This window comes from Pholis gunnellus (assembly GCF_910591455.1).
Source record: "Pholis gunnellus genome assembly, chromosome: 13".
NCBI lineage: Eukaryota > Metazoa > Chordata > Actinopteri > Perciformes > Pholidae > Pholis > Pholis gunnellus.
In genome coordinates this window covers 7,206,094-7,226,888 of record NC_136540.1, presented here as the reverse complement: position 1 = coordinate 7,226,888, position 20,795 = coordinate 7,206,094, and the positions used below count along the sequence as shown (strand labels likewise).

Sequence of the window (20,795 nt, the reverse complement as noted above, 5' to 3'; positions counted from 1 at the left end):
ACGCCAACATAAAAAGTGACAATTTATTCATGGTGAGTTTTTTCATCTCTATTGATAAGGTTTAAATCCTCGTCTTTATCGTTTGGTCATTAAATGTCACCAAAGAATTTATACAGCAGCTGTTTTTCTTTTCTGTCTTTTCTCTCTGGGAATGACGTCATTGTTACGGCGTGATGGAGCCATGTTGAGCGGATCAATACCAGACATCACATCACCTCCATCCATTGCCACATGCATGTGCAAACCAAATGAGCAAACACACACACACACACACACACACACACACACACACACACACACACACACACACACACACACACACACACACACACACACACACACACACACACACACACACACACACACACACACACATATGCATGCTTTCTTCGGCATTTCTCTGCCTTTTCCTCCTCGTCTGAGTATAGCAGGAAAACGCTCATTCACAGTCAACAATCTGGTCAGAAATTACACACTTTTTTTCCGAGACTGTGTGTGTTTGTGTGTGAGTGTGTGTTAGTAAACTGGGTGTTCTGGATGATTTCACTAATAGTTTCAGTATGGAGAGCTATAAAGAGCAGACTGTTTAATTGTAGCTGGTTTTAACGAGGCTCTGATTATGGCAGCATTCTAACGAGTGTGGCTCGTTAATGTTGACTAATCTGCAGTCATTAGTTCAACGCTGTCTGGCCGGAGAGTGAACTGCAACTCATAGACGCTATTCACATATGCAGACACAAACACCCACTGGCAATATTTCTTATATATACATTTTTTGATTAAATACTTAAATCAAGAGCATGTGCATATGTTTTCGTATGTGCGTTCATGTGCGTGTGTGTGCGGTTGACCTACCTGTGTATATGAACCTTCCAGGTGTGCCTTTGCAGAACTGTTTGGACTTGTAAGACAGAGTGACCTCAACGACCCCGGGGATGTGTCTGGGAGGCGTCTGCACCCGGATGGCATGCGGCGTGATCAACTGGAGAAGGAAGGAAAGGGCAGACCAAGAATTTGTACACAAAAAAAACACCTGATCAGGACAAAGTAATGCAGCTCCCTGCGTCAGAACAGTGCAACTGGTGTTGTTACATAATCACAACAATCACCGACATAACTTTTTCTTCGCTAACAGACATCTTCAATTGGTGTAGCTGGATTTTATTGCTTAAAGTTAAGGGGAGGAGAATGAGATACCGATGTAGAAAGCAATTAAAATCTTGTATATCGATATGTATTAATTGAAATCCTGTTAATAGACATATGATGTTATTACGTGGATTTGAATGTGTTATTGGACTTTTGACCTACAACAGTGTCTTTTAATCTCTCGTGTCTTGTAACAAATGTTGGGCATGCCACACAAATGTAGATATAATCTTATTTCCCAGGATCTATGTTGACGCCATGGTGAAAATGAATCATTGTATTGAGCTGAATGTAACACACTAACTTTTTAGGGTCACATTTTTATGGATGGTTTTCAAAATTAGTTTTTATTATTTGGCCCGGAAGGAAGAGCTGCAAACAAACAACGCTTGGTAAACATGCAGTCGCTTTACACGTTTACAAGTTTTTTTTCAAACAGTTTTCTCGCTTCGGAATCAGGTTGAGTGAAAAATGAAACATTTGGTTTCATGAGAAGCCAGTCTGAGGAACGCCAAGAGAGCTGAGTCAGTTTGAACTGAACTGAGACTCTGTACACATGTTAGTGTGTGTAAGTGTGGCTCTCAACACTGTAAACAAACCCCACAGCTCTTAACACACACACACACACACACACACACACACATCCATCCATGTATGCCAGCATGTACGCACACACACTGGGTGTTGTTGTTGGAAGCGAGCCACGGTTGCTCGGCGCTCACGGTGAGTGGAGTCAGAAGACAAATAAACATTCTGTAGAGGAGTTGTGCTGGCAAAAAGTACGACAGTGAGCTCTGTATGTGTGTGTGTGTGTGTTTGTGTGAGTGTTTTTGTGAGCATTAAGCCAATGGCGATCAAATTGTGCTGATTTGATCAGTATTCCACAGAGAAAGAGGGCGAGGGAGTGGTGGAAGGTAGAGATGGGCGGCGGTTGCTTGTTGGTGGGGACTCGTTAGCGAGGCAAACCTCATTTAGACAAACATTAACACACAAACATTCGCAAGATCACACACAGTTAAGAGCCCGACCGTGAGGAAAAGCATGTTTTCATATTGAATTACTTCCAGCGTCCGAGGGCAAAAGCACACAGTTGAGGGGTTGAAACAACATCGAGACAGGATGGGGATCGCTGGAAAACTGACCTCGCTCCAAACCAGCATGGTACCGAAGATGACTTGGAGACCATCGAAGAAGTTGTCCCCTATGATGATGACTGTCGCGCCCCCCGTAGTCCACCCCTCGCTGGGACTGATGGCTTTAATGCAAGGAGCTGCTCCTGGTGGGATGAGAGGAGGATTAGAGTAGCCAGGACAGTGGGAAAATAAGAGTAAAACCAATATTTAATACATTGTTCAAATCTGAAATCAACTTCCACTCTTGACCTGCCGTGGTTGTAGAGAAAGCATTTGTTTCATATAAAGACGTATCACTCTCTAAACAGGGAGGGAAATCTGGCTTGAAGCCTTTTCATCCCTTTTGCATCTGCACCTCATATTTCTTCATGTTACACCCTTGGCTTTTGGCTGTGGTCCAGCACACCACACCCACTCTCTGAACACACTGTAGATTTAAAGACGGAGTCCTTCACAATTGTTTTTTTCAGTAGTAAAGTTTGTCCTTGTAAATGTTTCTACTGAGTGGAATCAGAGACTATACAAAGCAAATAAGTGCTGAGGCTTTAGATTGAGTTTCGGGCTTCTTTTCTTTTTCTTTTCAAACCACCAGTTATTCAGTTGTTGAGGACTTTTTAGACACAACTGAATTTAACTAACTTTAAAATGAAAACACTGAAACTCTATTCTTATGGACCATGAGAGGAAGTTAAAAGCTTGTAAGTGAACCTTGTCTACTGTGACATACACTGTTGCCAAATGTCAAGATCAAACATAAAAGAACACATGCTTCCTGCAGGCCTTATGAGACGTAGATGTGCTGCTAAAGAAAAAAGATTTACTTAACATACTGCAGTTAAAAGTAACTTCTTTAAAAATTGTTGAGTTATAGGCATTCATTCTCATACTTTTAATTACTTTAAATGCAATGTGATCGTCTACCATCCCTTTGAGGGTCCTGTGCTGTTTAATTACTGTTTGTTTATCCCAAAGCCCGACTGGCATGAGATTATGGCAATTCATTTTTAAAACTAATGATATGACAAAGATAAAAACACACACAGAAGGCTCAGTATGCATCGCAATACCTCAAACTGAATGGACACAGTCAGCTTTATGTCACTTCGGTATTGTGTGAGTATGTGTAAGCTCGTATCCCATATCGCAACAATAAAAGCCTGTCTGCTAAAAAACAACTCTCCTCAAACTGTGTGTGTGTGTGTGTGTGTGTGTGTGTGTGTGTGTGTGTGTGTGATTATCAGCATTCATCTGAATTACAACAATGTCCTTTACTCTGGGTTTGTTTATGAAAAAGAATCATAATGATATTAGACCTGCACACACAGACAGAGCATCACACCAAGCATTTTGTGTGTGCATGTGTGTGTGTGTGTGTGTGTGTGTGTGTGTGTAGTTGGTTGGATTAGCCAGATGGAGGGGCAGGAATCACCTGATAGGATTAAACCATCAACCATCTGGTGGCCATGCTGCTTACGCTCACACACATTCATGCACAGACACAGACACAGACACACACACACACACACACACACACACACACACACACACACACACACACACACACACACACACACACACACACACACACTCATTTTTACCGTGTTCTAGGTAAGACTGTGTTCCTTCCACGGGGTCGAGTCTGCGGGCCCGTCGGCCATGTTTGGAATTGTTGTGGACGAACATGTTGTCGGAGACTGACAGGACATGTCCCTCCACACTCACCGTAGTCGTTACCACCACCTGGAGAGAAGGAAGAGACGGGACAGGATGGAGGGGAGGGGGGTAGACGGAAGGAGCGGTGAGATAAAGGTGAAAAAGGGAGGAGGAGGGGGGGAGGAAAAGTGGAGAGCGTGGACAAAGAGGGAGAGGAGCAGAGAGAGGGCAAAGGGAAAGAAGAAAGGAAAGAATGAGGAATTACAAAGTGTGGAGTCTAGAGATCATTGCAAGCAGGAGTTAAAAGCGTGAAAACTGTGAAAAGCTCCTTAAATGTAAGCCGTTATCACTGCTATTACCATCACATTCAACACACGTTAAGTAAGTCTGTGTGTGTGTGTGTGTGTGTGTGGGTGTGTGTGTGGTGTCTATCCTCTTCTGTTCAATAGTTCCTGATGGGTCCAGCCCTTAATTATCTCCCAGGGAAACAGAGCTGTCTTCTCTGGTTCCACTACAATAGAGCAGCACAATTAGAGGCACAGATACTGTCACACACTCGCTACCGAACCACTCTCTCTCTGTGCTATTTCACACACACACACACACACACACACACACACACACACACACACACACACACACACACACACACACCAAGACGCAACAAACACACATATACATATCACGCACACACGCACACATGCATACACTTACAGACACACACACACACACAAACCAAGACGCAACAAACAACACATATACATATCACACACACATGCATACACCTACACACACATATACACACACACACACACACGTGCCATGGTAATAAATCTATCGGTATCTTCTGGGCGTCCAGTATCTCCACTCAGACTCAAGTGGTGTCTTCCTGATTGTGTGGTGGCCGTGAAGATAAGGAAATAATAAAGACCACACAGCCTTAAATCTTATTCACAGCCCCACAACATCCTTTTTTCCTTACTTTCTTTCTTTCTAGTTACTCTTTTCTTCCTTCCATCTAACACCCTCCTCTCCGTCCTACTGCATTGTGTGTATATTTATGTTCTGACTCGTCAGGGTCAGGATCTCATGTTTCCTGTAAAGGCGCTGATAGCTTATTTACTTACACAGAAACCGACACACACACATTCCTGTGTTTATGTGTTACAATAACCGTAACGTTATGTAAGTTATAATGCGTTGAGTCCATGGAAAACACAGGGAAAGTAGAGAGAGACAGAGGCAGAGGACACGCAAACACACACATAAAAAGATAGAGTTAAATGATGAGAGTACATAAGTTTTCTACCTGGAACCTCCTCATGTCTCGTGGGTTTCCTGCGTTTTTTAGACAGTTCTGGTTGCACTTGAGGAAAAACTTGAGGAAGAATCTGTACAGGCAGAGAGGACAGGCAATATTTGAGGTTAACACTAAACAGCTGTTTTCCTTCAGGATATATTAATTAAAAGTCAATTTTCAACATACAGCACAGACAGAATCCCAAATACAGATAGAGAAATTCATATTTCATACTGGTGTTAAGTCAAAATGAATTTCCTTGTGGATGTGTGGAGCATGTGTTTTGTACTTAAATCCACACCATATGAGCCTGCTTTGAATTGCCACTTAAAGGCAAATAAATCTGTGACTTTGAGAGAGTTTAAGCTCTTAAATCATCAGTTTGGCCTCCAGTTTTGAGAAACCAAACTTTAGCACACTGTACTTCCAAAGACCATCCTGCCTTTGTCTTTTCTTAGGTCTTTGTTCAACTTGACCTTCGTCCTCAGTGATTTCTAGCAACATGTGAAGGCGTACTTCAACTGCATTTGGATTATGGCTTGAAAAACGTGCTTATTAAGATTCATAAACAACTGATTTGAAAACAACTGTCAACATGTGAAAAGATAGATTTTAAAATATTTCAGGGATCGACAGTAGGGGTTTGAGAAATTGGCAACTACTTGTTGACCTTTGGTTGCCAGCAGTGGCAACCACTTTTTAACATATAAAAAATAGTGGCAGTAAACAGCAAAACATGCACCCACAAATAAATACATTTTTAATATTTGTTGCCTTTGTAATATTTAAATATTGCTGTTACAGTCAGAACTGGAACCAGACAACGCTGCACACAAACAAAAAGGAATGTATACTTATATTTTCCTTCTCAAGCTAACATTTAACTGCATTGTATTAATTACTCCAAAAGAATAGGCAACCATATTTTCTGTTTTGGCAACCAAAACTTCATGCCATGGTCACCAGCCTCAAAAATACTTTTGTAGAATTGTTTTCTAACCCGGACGTCAAATGGCATGAAAACCCATCAGGGGGTTGCAAACCCGGAACCCTTCAAATCTTTATCAATTGTAAAGGCAACCAGAATCTTCATCAGTCAATGAAAATAATATTCTTGTCACTTTCATAATAACATGTGTGACTGTTCACTGTCTCTCATACCGACTGCACACTAACTAACGATCTTCACTAAATCACAATCTATTCTGGATTCAAAACAGCCAATTTTCCGAAAAGGTGACAAGTTTGCATGCGTGCAAATCATTAAGAAAGGGGGAACCATGTTGACATTGTGTGTTTGAAACGGGACCATATGTCATGAATCTATATCACAGAATAAATCAAACACGCAGATGGCCGTCAACAGCTAACAAACACATCCAGGTTGTGTTTTGGTGTGAGCCAGCTGGCCAGCCTGGCAGAAGCAACAAGGCACACTCACACAATAACAGAGACACACACACACATTAGTGTTTGTTACATCTGTCTGTGTGTGTAACATCTCGATAAAAGCGACACAACTTCACACACAGGGCAATGTTTCCTCTACACTTTGTGTATAAACACACTGTATAGTTTCTAAGAGGTGGACGTAGTCACCGTGAAGTGCCATCAGACGGTGGAGCCAAGTACAACCAACCTGTCAATCACACGGTAGCCACGCCCTTAAGCATACTAATAGTCTATTTGACTCTAAATGGGACCATCATTTACTTATCATGCTGTGTTGAAGAAGACTTGGAACTAGAGATTAAGACCATAAACTCATGTTTACAATGTTTACTGAAGGAAAAAAATCAAGTGAGAAGTAGAGTCATTTTCTCATAGACCTCTATACATTCTGACTTCTCTTTGCAACCAGAGGAGTCGCCCCCTGTCGGCTGTTAGAAAGAATGCAAAATTATGGGGCTTCCAAATTGGCTTCCATTGTCAGAACCGAGGTTTACCGCCTGGTAGAAACCATAGAACCGTGGAAACTGCGTGGATAACGAGCCACTTTTAGAGGATCTTCTGTCGCAGCAAAGTAAAAAAAAAAAAAGATAATCTATCATGTTGGGTTTCATCACATTGTGCCCAGTGTCTGTATTTATCTTAACACAGTTAAACTCCATACTTTTCATAATTTGAACTTTCCACAAGTCTGCATCACCACCATTCCCTGGTGGCAGAGCTCGCTGCTCCTCCGTTCAAGAGATGACAGCCTTTGTACCGGACGCTCAGAACAAAGCAGAGGTGTGCGCTTGTGTGTGTGTGTGTGTGAGTGCAAACATGTACTCCACATGTGAGTGTATGTGCGTGTGTGACGGTGCAGCACAGCCCAGTGGCAGGTCTGAGTGTAAAACTCTGCGTTAACGAGCTCAGGCTTCGTTAGAACACCAGCGCTGGGATTCTGCATGCCTAATTATCTTGACCCCTCACCCCTGGGTGACAGCCTATCACAGTGTAGGACAGCCACGGTGACCCCTACTGACCTCCCACTGTCTAGTCCTTCTCAAAACACTAGCATAGCGTTAACACGAGCACCTCAGCTGACCCTCCGCTGTACATTTCTGTATAAAGGAGGTGGTTGGGAGGAGCACACACTCCTCTGCTCATCTGCCTGAAATATGAAAAGACTTAACGCTGCGGTGGAAGAAGTGTTGAGATCTTTTAGAAATGCTGCACTGTGAAAAAACATTCCTGCATTTAAAAATCTAGCTTGAGTAACAGTAAAATATACTTAAGCACAAATGTCAAAGTATTTAATCTGAAATACAACATTTAGTCTTACAAGTTAGTATTGTATTGTTTTATCTGGTGTTATAAGTTAAACTTACAGTAAGTGGAATGTTATTTCTGAAATGTACTGGAATAGAATTATAAAGAAGCAAAATGGATCCACAACTACACAGATCTGATACTCTTCTCATCAAGCAAATCGGATACTCAATGACATGACCTGTCCACATTCATTTACAGTTTCATTGTCAATGTCATAAAAACTCCAGTGTTTCTTGTGTCACGACGGACGGCTGACTCGGTTTTTAGTGCCACAGAATTCCCTGGCCTCGCGTAACGTTACCTGAAATGGTTAAAATGTGTTCCACACAGTGTGCTATGCATATTTAAATTGGGAATCGAGAGAGCACTGGTTTTGAATCAATAAATTCAGTAACGGAAAAGAAAAAGTTGGATTGGTGAATACCTACAATGCACTGTTGAATGGGTTTCCTAAAACCTTCCTAATAATACATTGCATTGTTCAAATCAGCTTGCGTGTTTCTTCTTACATTGCTGCCTTTTGCAGCTGAGTCCAACTGTTAATGCCGTCTGTGGTCACTTGTAGGCTACTACCGTTCCTTTATGTGCAGTGCTTTGAGTATATGTAACCTCTGCTCTGTGGTCGCTGTAACCCTGTTTCTGCAAAGGTCAATAGGAAAGGATCTCATCTCTAATGCTGCACCACGGAGAAAAATGTCCGTGTCTTGAAACATCACGTAAATCATCACCACAATCTCATCTGACCCATCAATTTAACAATACCCCCCCCCCCCCCCCCCCTCTCTCAGCGTATATTCACACAGCAACTAATTACTGTCTTTCATTGGCTTATCTCCCTGGTGATCTGATGATATCGCTCATTATTTTTCATTTCATCATCTAATGTTCGACTCTGTCCGTCTATTTCCTGTGAGTGCGCATTCTCTCATTGATTGCCAACAGAACATATTCTACATTTTAATGCAGTATGTGTGCGTTCCTCTTCCCCCTTTACTTGACCCCATCTGGCCTAATCAACTCTGCTACAAAAAGGCCCCGCAGCTACACACACTCAGGCGCACACACACACACACGTACACCTTGTGTGAATTGATTGGCTGGTCCAGTCACTGGTCGTTAAGAGGCCTCCAATTAAACCGGGCAATTATAAGAGTCTAAATGACTGTGGGGGAGGGGAGCACTCTCCCCCTCTCTCCTCTATCTCACTCCCTCTCTCCGAGGCCCGATCATGTTCGAGTGATAACAGCGCTGTTGACCTTTGCTATGCTGTGAGTACCACACTCAGAGAGCTGACCCAACACACAAAGAGAAGCTCTCTCTCTCTCTCATACACACACACACACACACACACACACACACACACACACACACACACACACACACACACACACACACACACACACACTAACACACTCACACCATCTGGACAGGGAAGTGTAAGAATGGTAGTAAGCGGAGGGTAAAAAATAAAGATGTAAAGAAACAATGTAGGAAGAAAGAAGGAAAACTTGGCTGGTATTAACCACCAGGCGCCCCATGCTTTTCAGTTTGCATGGTGGCTGGCGAGTTTATTGCTAAGTCTACCACAAGGCAAGGTCGTAAATATTGAGGGATTTTTGGTCATGTTTAGAGAAAGGTTGCAGTCATGCATATTATGGCTAAACTACGGTAAGCGTTGTTACGGTTAGGAAAAAGTGTAATAATTACTTAAAACCTTATTAGTCCCCTGGCCAAATAGGCTCTCATTTTATTATTTTTGCACATAATACAAGAAAAGGTCAGAGATGATGGCTCAGCAGCAGCGCTGCTATGCACAACCAACTTAATTTAAGCTGCTGGTAACATTTTTTTAATGAAAAGCAGAAAAGGTTTATATTGTTCCTGGAGTCGTCATCAATGTCATGACAATTAATAAGATTCTTATGTTGGTAATAAGAATCCAACATAAGAGAAACCAACAGGCATTATGACATTGATATGGTTAGCAAACATTGCCTAAATCCACACACGGCAACATTATCATTGATTTGGTGGGTTGTGTTTCTGGTCACATTCATTCTCCTTCTATTACTGGTTTAACTCCACAGACAAATACCTGGATCTTTATCTTCTAGTTGTTCAACTTCACCTGCTAGTTGAACTTTTGTTTGTCATTCCTACTATTTACCGCTGTGCAATGCTGGTTTTATCAGCTTATTAAAAAAAGGTGATGTAGTCGACCATTATAGTGTCATTCTTTTAGCGACTGCAGTTACTGTTCCCCTTGACAATGTAATCGATGCTAGTCTGATTTAGCCAGTAACCCAAAGTAATGTAACAAACCACGGTTGGATGCTGTTTTTTTTGCCTGTTAGCCATAGTGTAGTAGTGAACAGCACAGTTACATCCATTATTCAGAGGCAGAGATGGCAATTATGGCTCAGAGCACAACTGACATTAATATTTAATATATAGGGCTAACACAGACCTGAAGAGAGAGAGACAGGAAATGACAGAGCGAGGGGATGGAGAGGGCGTTGGGATGTAGAGAAGAAGAGTGACGACGACGAGGGCGATACAGAGAGGGTGAGGGAGACACAAATGGAGGACAGAGTGAGGAAGAGGATTGTGGGAGTTTGTTTTGACCACCCTCCTGTCATTTAAACAGTTACAATGACAACAGGGCAAGGGTGACATCCGGGGGAATTCCAGCATGTGTGTGTGTGTGTGTGTGTGTGTGAGAAAGAGTGTGAGTGTCTAAGACTGAATGTCTGTGTCCGTTTTATTCCCTAAAGACTTGCTATTCTACACAGCCAAGAATAACAATGCTGCCTTGTAAGAGAAAAAAAAAATCTCTCCAAAACACACACACACACGACACACACGATACACACACACACACGCAGCAATCCGGTGAGTTGTTGCTGACAGGTGGAGAAATTGCAGTCAGTTAGTGCAGACAAACTGAACAACAGATCAGTGCTTTTGCTGCTCCTGCCTCCTCTGTCTCTTCTCTGTCTCTCTGCTTCCTTTAGATGTCTTATTTCACCTGCCTGCCAAGCTCCTTGGCAGAGATTTCTGACAGAATGATGATTTTCACGATCTTCCCGTGTGTGTGTGTGTGTGTGTGTGTGTGAAACGACTTGCTAATGCTTGTGTACCTATCGTAACCGCCAGTAACTGATCAGGCGCTGGTTGCACACTTCACAAAATAACACCAGTCTGCATGAAAAAGGAATCCTGTTTGCAAACAATGTGTAAATATGATTCAAAACATTTGAATGTCATTTATAATACTGTAAGTCACTCTAGATAAGAGCTATGTTGTAATACTGTCACTATAATAATAGAATGACTGAACACCCTTTCAGTTAAACATGCTATTCCTTCTCTCCTCATTTCAAATAGCTATAGCTAATATTTAAGAGTTTCCCTTTTTGTCTGTTGATCTGTCAGAGATCAACTTCCTGTTTCCTGTTTACACTGAGTGCTTGTTATTGTTTAATGTGATGACATCAGATAGCATTGCTGGGTCCGTGCCTGCTATCTGAGTAGGCATGCAGTAGGAAAAGCAAGGATACAAAACACTACTACGCCCTCTATTCGGCTGTTATCGCAATAGTAATGTGATAATGTATTACTTCCTGTGGAGGAAATGCTTGTTTTTTTTCTTTGCCTTTGTAGTGTCTTGTTCGAGAGCACTTCAGCAGAGATAACGCTTGCTGATACAGGACTTGAACCACAGTGCAGGAACAGTCCCTACAATCAGAAGTCCACGCTTTGAATCTATTTGAATGACTACACGTGAGAAGTTGGGTTTATTGTAGTTTACGTAACCACATTAAGAGTTAGAGGCCAGAAGTGTGATAGAAACTAGTTTATAAGCTGATAAGGTTATCTTTTTTTAAAAGGAGAGAAAGAAGCAAGGGGCTAAGGAGGAATCTGAGGAGGAAGATTAATTCATTTTACTTGGAAGGATAACTGGAAATCCACTTTAGTCTTGGTTCAATAATATGTGAGTCTCACCAAGTCTTGCATAACATGGAAACCATACTGACACAGCCAAACTGAAACTCGAACATCTCTGCATAACTGCTCCATTGTGTGACGTACGGTTTAATAATTGTCTTTCAAGCACATAGGGCTGCAACTAATGATTATTTTCATCACCGATTTATCTGCAGATTCTGTTTACAATTAATTGATGAATCGTTTGGTTAATTAAATGTCAGAAACGAGTAAACACACATTTTTCCCGAGCTAAAGATAACGTCATGCATTGTCCAAAACGTAAAGATACCTAATTAAAGATATGAACCGGAGAAAGGTGTCAGTGCCACTCAACTAACAATTCCAGCTCTACACACACCGCAATTTGTCAAACACACAGCCATTACAATTTGATCCAAGGACAACAAAGCCTCACAATGAATGTTATGTAACAAACTGAGATGAACGAAGGAGGATTCATGTGTGTTCCCACAGAACGGACCAAGCTCAGTGCTGTGTGTGTCTGTTTTCTTTCTATGCGTGAGACTCACCAGAACTTTTACTGTACAAAGTAACTCCCAGAAAACGTGCTGTCATATGCAAAAAGTAAACACAATAAAAGGACCTGGTTAGGTGTCCACATGCACATACTCGGAGCCACGGATGAGCAATGTTAAAAAAACTACCAGGAGTGTGAGAGGAGGAGCTGAGAGAATAAGAAATCTAGACACATAGAAGAAAGTGTGAGTAAAGGGGGGGGGGGGGAGAGCGGTCGGGAGCGAAATGTAGTGCAAAAGAAAGAAAAAAGGCAGCGAAGGAGGGAGGGAGGAAGGGAGGGAGGAAATGCACGGGAGTTATGCGAGGGAACAAGACTTAAGAGAATTGAGCAGAGCCGAGCGAAGCGGAGTTATTTTACATAATGATGGTTGATATGCACAGAGGTAATTGATAGCTGAGCTGCAGCCCCCCCCCCCAAAAAAAAAGCACCCAGCTAGCTGTCAATCACGGCTCATCTCCCAGGAGATATGCTAATGGTGATGATGATGAGGGCTTAGCTTCATATTGCCATCATTACTATTAATGCTGTCATTGTTGTCATCTCTGCATATTTAAATGACAGAGCAGGCCAGGGTGGTGATAGCCAGTCTGTGTGATGTCTATGAGGGGGGGCTTGTCCTGTGTGCCAGGGCTGAGATTAAGTGAGTATTAATAACCTGCACAGTCTACTTGTTCAGCACTGCTATGGACCTAGTACAAGTGTCATTACATCATTGTAACATGTAACGGTGACACTGGTGTCATCGGTTTGTGACAAGGCAGCTCACGCAGAGTGACACACAGTCTTTATCTATCACGGACCACAAGCAGCAACTCATCAATACATTTACTGACAAAGTTATGTTTGGACATGCTCATATATGAACATTTATTTGTGTATTAAATGGCAATACACTGATGAAGAGGAATTCAAATTAGGAAAAAAGCTGCTGAGGTTTCTTTTGCTCCCACAGTCACATAATTACAAGTAAGAAAACAACCATTACAAGCTATTACACATGGGTCCATATTTGTGGTGATGTTGCTGCGTTCTTGGGTCTCAGCAGTTGACTAAGTGAGTACATTGTTATCATCACCGATAACAGTGATGGTCAAATTGTGATAAAGATTAAGATTAGACTGTATTAAGTATTTTTTTTACGTGTGTTTTTACTGTTTATGCACGCATTTGTACATTTTGTACAATAAGAGACAGGCCCCCAAAAAAATTCAATTTATCAAGAGACTTAATATGCATGTGTGTGTAATTATATTAAACTTCAGTACACCCCGCAACAAAATCTTCAAGAAACCAATAGAAAAACATGTTTGACATATCCAGTGCTGTTGTAGATGTAAAATAAACCCATATATTCATTGAGAGGGTTACTTGCATGCAGATGAAGGGTTTACTGGCCTTTTAATGTTATGCACATTGTTAAATACTATAATATAACAGCAGTAATAACAGCTGACCAGGAGACACAATGGACAAAATGACCCTGAATAAGATATTAACCATGTGAGACGTTGCTCTACAGTCTGGGGCCATGACAACATTAAATTACAACATGATTACCTTCAAGACAAATACTGTCAGAGGTCTTACTCATCGCAGGGAGAGAAACGGGGGAGAACACTAAGGAGATGAGGGCAAAGATGAGGGGCTAGACATACTTCGAGGGAAGGAGGAGGTGACTGTGGTGTATATTCTAAAGGCTGAAGGCAAACTGTTGAATTATAGATGAGAGAGATTGATTTGGGGGGGCGGGGCGGGGGGAGAGGTGGAAGGAGGGACAGGGGAGAGAGGGGGAGGCAAAGGGGTGGGGTGTGAGTGAAGGGTGAGCAGCTAAAGGATCGCTAGCTCTAGGCCAAACATGTATGCACGCACACACACACACACACACACACACACACACACCTTACCTCAAATCGATCTAAAAGCTCAGGCTCGCTCTCCTTTTTTACTTCTCTCTGCTGCTCTGACATAGACACGCACACACATAGTTTCTCACCACTACAGAACACACACACACACACACACACACACACACACACACACACACACACACACACACACCCTTTACTCTCCAACTATCGTCACAAATACAGACACACTCACACAGGCTGAGGTAATACGACAACGGTACCAGTGACCTGCAGTGCAGCAGGAAGACAAACTAAACGAGTAGGGCTTTCTGTGTAAGTGTGTGTGTGTGTGTGTGTGTGTGTGTGTGCGTGTGTGTGCGCGTGCGTGTGTTCCTTTGTCATTGGTCTTAAAAATAATTCATGTTGGGTCGGTGGGGGGGGGGTTGAGGAGAGGAAGGGAGTGATGAAGGAAGTGATATTGACAGGAACCTCTTCCTCCTCTCTACTCCTGTCTCCTCCTTTCTCCATCAGTCACTCACTCAAACACACACATGCGCACCCAGGTTCCATTCCTGTGAGATCACCTCCATCACACACACACACGCACGCACGCACACACACACACGCGCGCACACGCATGCAAAGGGAATTTCTCAATTGTAATGCTGCTGATGGAGAAAAGCTTTCTTTCTCTTCCGTTTCCCTTCTTTCAACCAAACACCACTGGTGAATTGGCTGTTTGTTTGAACATTTTGAACAACCTCTGTTTCAGGTTTTTCAAACAATGATCTCTTGTGGTCATTCACATGATAACTGCTGTCTCTCCGAAGGAAAGGCCAAAGTATTAACAAGTTGTCATAGCGCCGCAAGACCTCTTAGGGTTCAACCACTGACTGTATTCCCCAACCAGCAGTCAATGTCTCTTTTAATTAACCATGACCGCAATCTTCCCCAACTTTAGCTTAGTTGTAGTTGCTTAAACCAAACTTCAGAGATGGCAGAAGGTCATAAGGGTTGTATTGGAAGGCAATGACTTATGAGGACTCGTTAGTGTGTGCTTTAAGTGTGCGTCTTAAGGTGAATTTTGCAGAAATACTGCAGAAAGGAAAATGTTATGAAAAGAAAATAACCGTTCTTATGTATTAAATTGTTATTCACTGTGCAGCACTTTGGTCAACTTTTGTTGTTTTTAAATGCGCACAGGAAGAAACGGAGAGAGCAAAAAGAGAAGGGAAGGGAGATGTCCGGGGCAGGCTGGAGGATTGAACTCCCGCTACGTTTGTCAAACAAATTAAACGCTGTCCAGGTTCCTCACCTGTGCGTTCACACATGAACACACAAACACACACAAACTGCCCGTGTGGTGCGCATATGGCTCACCCGGTCCAAATAAGGAAATATACATACATTAACATAACTAATGTACGAAGCACTCCATTTAATATGCTAATTCACTGAAATATTACTGAGCGCCGTCTGTTGTAAATGAATAAATTTGAATTGCAATTAGAATAATCCTTTATAATTAATGAAAACTGTCAATTTTGGTTCAGAAGTAATTTGATTAACGGGTTGATGGGGCACCAATTAAGTGGAGGAGGAGGAGGAGGAGGACAGAGGAGGAGGAGGAGGAGGAAGAGAAGAAAGATGACAAGCTCTTCAGATAATCTCTTCCTTTTCATGTGTAATGAGAGATTAAGCTAAAATGATGTAATGGCCCTTTAAAGACACACAGTGCAAAACAGACAACACACTTCTCTTACCTTTGTGGATATCACAGCAGCATCAGGACGAGCAGGAGCGAGCATTAAAAAAAGAGAAGAGGAATGATTAGATAGAGGACATAACACAATATTACTAATGATAAACACTCAATGAATAACAAAGACTTCAAACATAATGCAACACTGCCGATGTACCTACGTTCTGATTTTTTTTTTTTAAAAACATCATTTTGTATCACTTTGTAGTGTTTTCAGCTCGCAGTGTTATTTCTGCAGCAGCACCAGTAATGGTGTCACTGGCTTTCTAATTCACAAGCACCTCCTACCACTAATTAACCACATCCATGTTGCTGTTATTAGCTAATTACAAGACTGGACACATGCCCGGCTAATTAAAGCTATTCAATTTGTGTGTGTGTGTGTGTTCATGTGGGAGAGGTTGTGGATTAAGGCATTTCAGGAGTTAATGTTTTAATGACACACTATAAACTGCATTGCAACAGACCATGTGATACACCCCCCACTCTCCCAGTACAAAAACACCGCCGCTCCCTCTGTTCCTAAATCAATAGCACAAGGTCATTATGTGCAGCTGAATCATATGTTTCACTAAAGTTGCTGCGTGTTAATAATATTTCAACAGAGTTGCAGGAAAAATCTTCTAATTTAGCTCGTTTCATCAACAGTGTCATCCATCATGGTGAAAACATAAAAGACCCCCCTGACTCTCTCCCTCTTTTCCTTTTGCTTTCCTCCCTCATCTCATTTTCTCCTCTCCACAGCTCCTCCTCCCCTATATTATTATATTAATGTCCTCTCCCCTCCTCTTCTCCCCTCTTGCTCTCTCCTCCCCGATGCTCTTCTTCTGTCATAGTCATCCCTGTCAGCTTACTTTCTTCTTTTTTCGTTCCTTTCCTCTCATTAGAAGAGCAGCTTTCTCTTCATTGGCGCTCTCTAATTCTCTCTTTATACATCTGAATATTCATGGCCTTGAATTGTTTTGAATATTCAAGAACCAATTAACATGCTGTTTATGAATAATGAATGCTTATTATTTTTTCCCTTTTATATTTTTTAATAATTCAAATCTATAAATCTGAAAACAAAATGGCTCATATTTTTCCTACTATCTTTCAATTCAAGTGTGTGTGGTGGTGTTTGTTGTGTGTGTGTGTGTGTGTGTGTGTGTGTGTGTGTGTGTGTGTGCCATGCTGACAGATTATTTAACAACAGCACAGGAACTCTCTCTTTAATCTGCCAACAGTCTATCGTCCTGCCACCCAACCAACGTGTGTGTGTGTGTGTGTGTGTGTGTGTTCACACTCATGAATAAATGAACTTGTTAAAGAGAGATGAAGGAGAGAAAGGAGACAGGTTCTGCTGTCCTGTTCAAAACTACCTGCTCTGGCACATCGCTTAGCATGCAGGTACACACACACACACATACACACATACACACACACACACACACACACGAACATTTTCCCACACCAACATGTTCACATACATAACATTGAAAAAATGAATCAGTGGGCTGCATCACCAACACTAAAGCGATATGTGTTAGAGAGAGAGAGAGAGGGAGAGATGCTACCTTGTCCCCCTTCAGTCTTATGAATATAGCTGCCGTCACAACAGGCATCATTCCTTTTAATCAGTGTCGAAGCTGTGATCAAAGAAATACTACCTTCACAAAAAAGTGACAGCAAGCGGCTGAGTACAATGGGAGACTCCTCACTGTGTGTGTGTGTGTGTGTGTGTGTGTTTGTGCGTGTGAGAGAGCGAGAGAGTGACAGCAACGTTGACTAGTACCTGAACGACAGCAAAGCCATCATGTCTACATACTGTCACATAAGTGAGGTCTTGCAATACAATCAGACTTACATCTCCTTTTCCTCACACACGCAAAACGCACACACACACACACACACACACACACACACACACACACACACACACACACACACACACACAGACACACGTCGCTGACAACTGTCAAGCACTCACCTCCAGACTGGGGTGTAGGTAATTAACCAGACAAAACAACTCACAACACCTCACAGATCAAGAACACAGAAGAAGAAGAAGAAGAAGTACAAGGAAGGCGCACGACAAAAAGACAAAAACAGAAACAAGAAGAAAAAAGAGACACTCTGACTACAAAACAAGCTAGAACTCCTAAACAAGGAGCTCCACTCAGGAGTACAGAGGACGAGAAGATGATGAAAATAGAAGCAAATCTGCACTCCTCCACTTATCTCTCCTCTCCTCACTTTGTGGTAATTTGTCTTTACATCAAAAGTAACAGTCAACTTTTTGCAAGAACGCCGCCTTTAAAAGTGCTACATCACCACCTACGTATTCATTCTAATTTTAAATATTACTCTGATTATCTACCACTGTTGATATGATATGCCTCACACTAGACTCAAAATTAGATTTCTAACAAATGACTTTCAATGTCTTACAGCGGCGGCAGAAAGAGCGGTTCAAGCTCAATTAAAGCTAAAATGTCCAGTTTCCTCATGGATAAAGTGGAAAATGATAGAAAATGATAAATACAACATATTTATCCAAAGACTAACGAGGATATTTTTGAATGAAGAGGTAGAAATGTCCGGTTTGGTACTAATTGTGATACACATAGCAATAGCAAACGCGCTGGTGTGTCACTTGGTCCATGGCAGGTGGTATTTGTTTACACTAGTAGGATATTACACTTCACTTTACAATTATACATGTACAAGTTTGTAACTTCCCTCTAGTGCAACGCACACAAGCGTTTCCTGATCTGTTGCCCCTATCACAACATCCCTTTAGTCACAAGCACAACATGTTGAGGTTTATGGAAGGATTTTGGCTTGGGCTGAAGGAAGTATAGTTAAAGTTAGAAACACATTGTGGTTTGTGTTACAATTACCACTTTGTTAAGGTTAGAGAACCTTTGTTGTCCCGGTTACACCAATAGCCACTTGGTTAAGGCTCGGGACGGACTGTGGTCACGGAAGAGAAACCAACGCTGACGAGAACAGCGACTTTATTGATATATTGTTACCCAACCTTTGTCACTTGGACAGAAACTAATGAAGCGACCGATGCGCTCATTGCTCTCGGGAGGACGGTTAGAGTTTTGTAAATGGTGATGTTTGTTTACACAAAGTAAAGAAGGGTGTCAACAAGACATCTTTAAAAATACCGCATTTTAATGTGCCATGTTTTCAAAATAGGCCTCTTATACAAAGTCAGTTATGTCCAAATGTCGATGTAATGAGTTCTAAAGGATCGTACTGCAGGAGCTAACCAACAGTAACGCTAACACAACAGAATCTGCATTGCTGCGTGTGTCATTCAGAGTGAACACATGTCTCGTCTTGGTAATCCTGTTTGGTGAACGATCAATGGCAGAACCCTTCAGTTCATTTATTTCTTCAAATCTAGTCAGTAGTCGTCCTTTTTTACAGCACACACAACGTCATAAAGGAAAAAGATAGGTGTTACTAATAACATATGACCAAAGGCTCTGTTATTCAAGTGTCCCAGTCAGCTGTGACAGTGAGCCAACATGAACAATACCAGGACCCTGACACTGAAGCAGCAACATGGAATTCAGCCTTCATTCAATTTATCATTTACACCTTTTGATTTTCTTATTGTGAAAACATGTCTTCTGTAAAAAAAAAGATCTCTTTCTTTCTCCAATTAACCCAATTAAAAAAATTAATAATTTAAAAAACACATGACCCAATTTAATTAATGCCTTTGTTCAATTAACAGTTTCCCCCCTTTGTTCTCTGTATGGATGTTATCATATGTGTGAACGTGCGTGTGTGTTAAGAGTGTGCACGTGATTTAAAGAGTGTGCATCCGTCTGAATCCCTGACTATTGCCAGAGCTGCTTCCTGTTATGCCAAGTCTCTCAGTGTAAAAGAATTGCAGAGAGAGTAATCCACTAATTAGCTCCCACTCAGACAAACCAAGATTGTACAGGCAGTGTGCATACAGTCATCTTATTTTTATCCTTTTCTGTTTAATCTCCGTGTTGTTTCCTATTTGTTCAGCTCATTATGTGATCAAAGCCATTACGATGTTTATGAAGCAGCTCTTTCATGTTGCAATAGGCTAGAAAGACGAGTGTGTGTGTGTGTGTGTGTGTGTGTGAGAGAGAGAGAGAGAGAGAGAGAGAGAGAGAGAATGTGTGTGTGTGAATGTGAATAAAGTACAATTCAATCTTATGAAACTGTGAGCTAAAAAATAGGATGTGAAGGACGGGGGGCATTTGAGTCTTTGAGCTTTTCCTGCACACACACACATGTCCGCACACATGCATATATGGAAATACATAAACAGAGGCAGTAACTGTTCAATAATTCAGCATACACAAACACACACTGGAGGCAAGGTGAGGGTAAAAGCACAGCTAAGCTAACAACCATGCCGAGTGGCCCGCAGAGCCAACAACCAATCAGAATGGAGCACGGAGGCCAGAGAGAGAGACGTGACCCCCGGTGACCCCAAACTCTAATGATTTATAAACATGACTGAGAAGTGTGTGAGTGTGTGTGTGTGTTTGTGCATGTGTATGTGCGTGTCCCAGAAACCCTGAAGCTATTTAAATGTGGAGATGAATTCTTATTTATTCACACAGAAAAAAAGTGAACGTGGAGACCCCAAGGGTAAGAGTTCAAAACAATACAGAGAGAG

General features: G+C 41.8%; 1 protein-coding gene across 7 annotated transcripts in view; it reads right to left on the bottom strand.

The window, feature by feature from the left end:
* LOC306705118 (transcription factor COE1) overlaps window positions 1-20,795 on the bottom strand; it is a gene marked incomplete at both ends in the record, with an annotated part of 78,103 nt that overhangs the window by 19,637 nt on the left and 37,671 nt on the right. For 2 of the 7 annotated variants that reach the window (XM_079171806.1, XM_079171807.1), the window contains 4 exons: window positions 856-982; window positions 2,292-2,425; window positions 3,881-4,022; window positions 5,245-5,326. In XM_079171806.1, the coding sequence (XP_079027932.1) occupies window positions 856-982; window positions 2,292-2,425; window positions 3,881-4,022; window positions 5,245-5,326 (485 nt within the window). Of the gene's footprint in view, window positions 1-855; window positions 983-2,291; window positions 2,426-3,868; window positions 4,023-5,244; window positions 5,327-20,795 lie in introns of all 7 variants that reach the window. The other 5 variants (XM_079171809.1, XM_079171812.1, XM_079171810.1 and 2 more) reach the window with 3 other exon arrangements.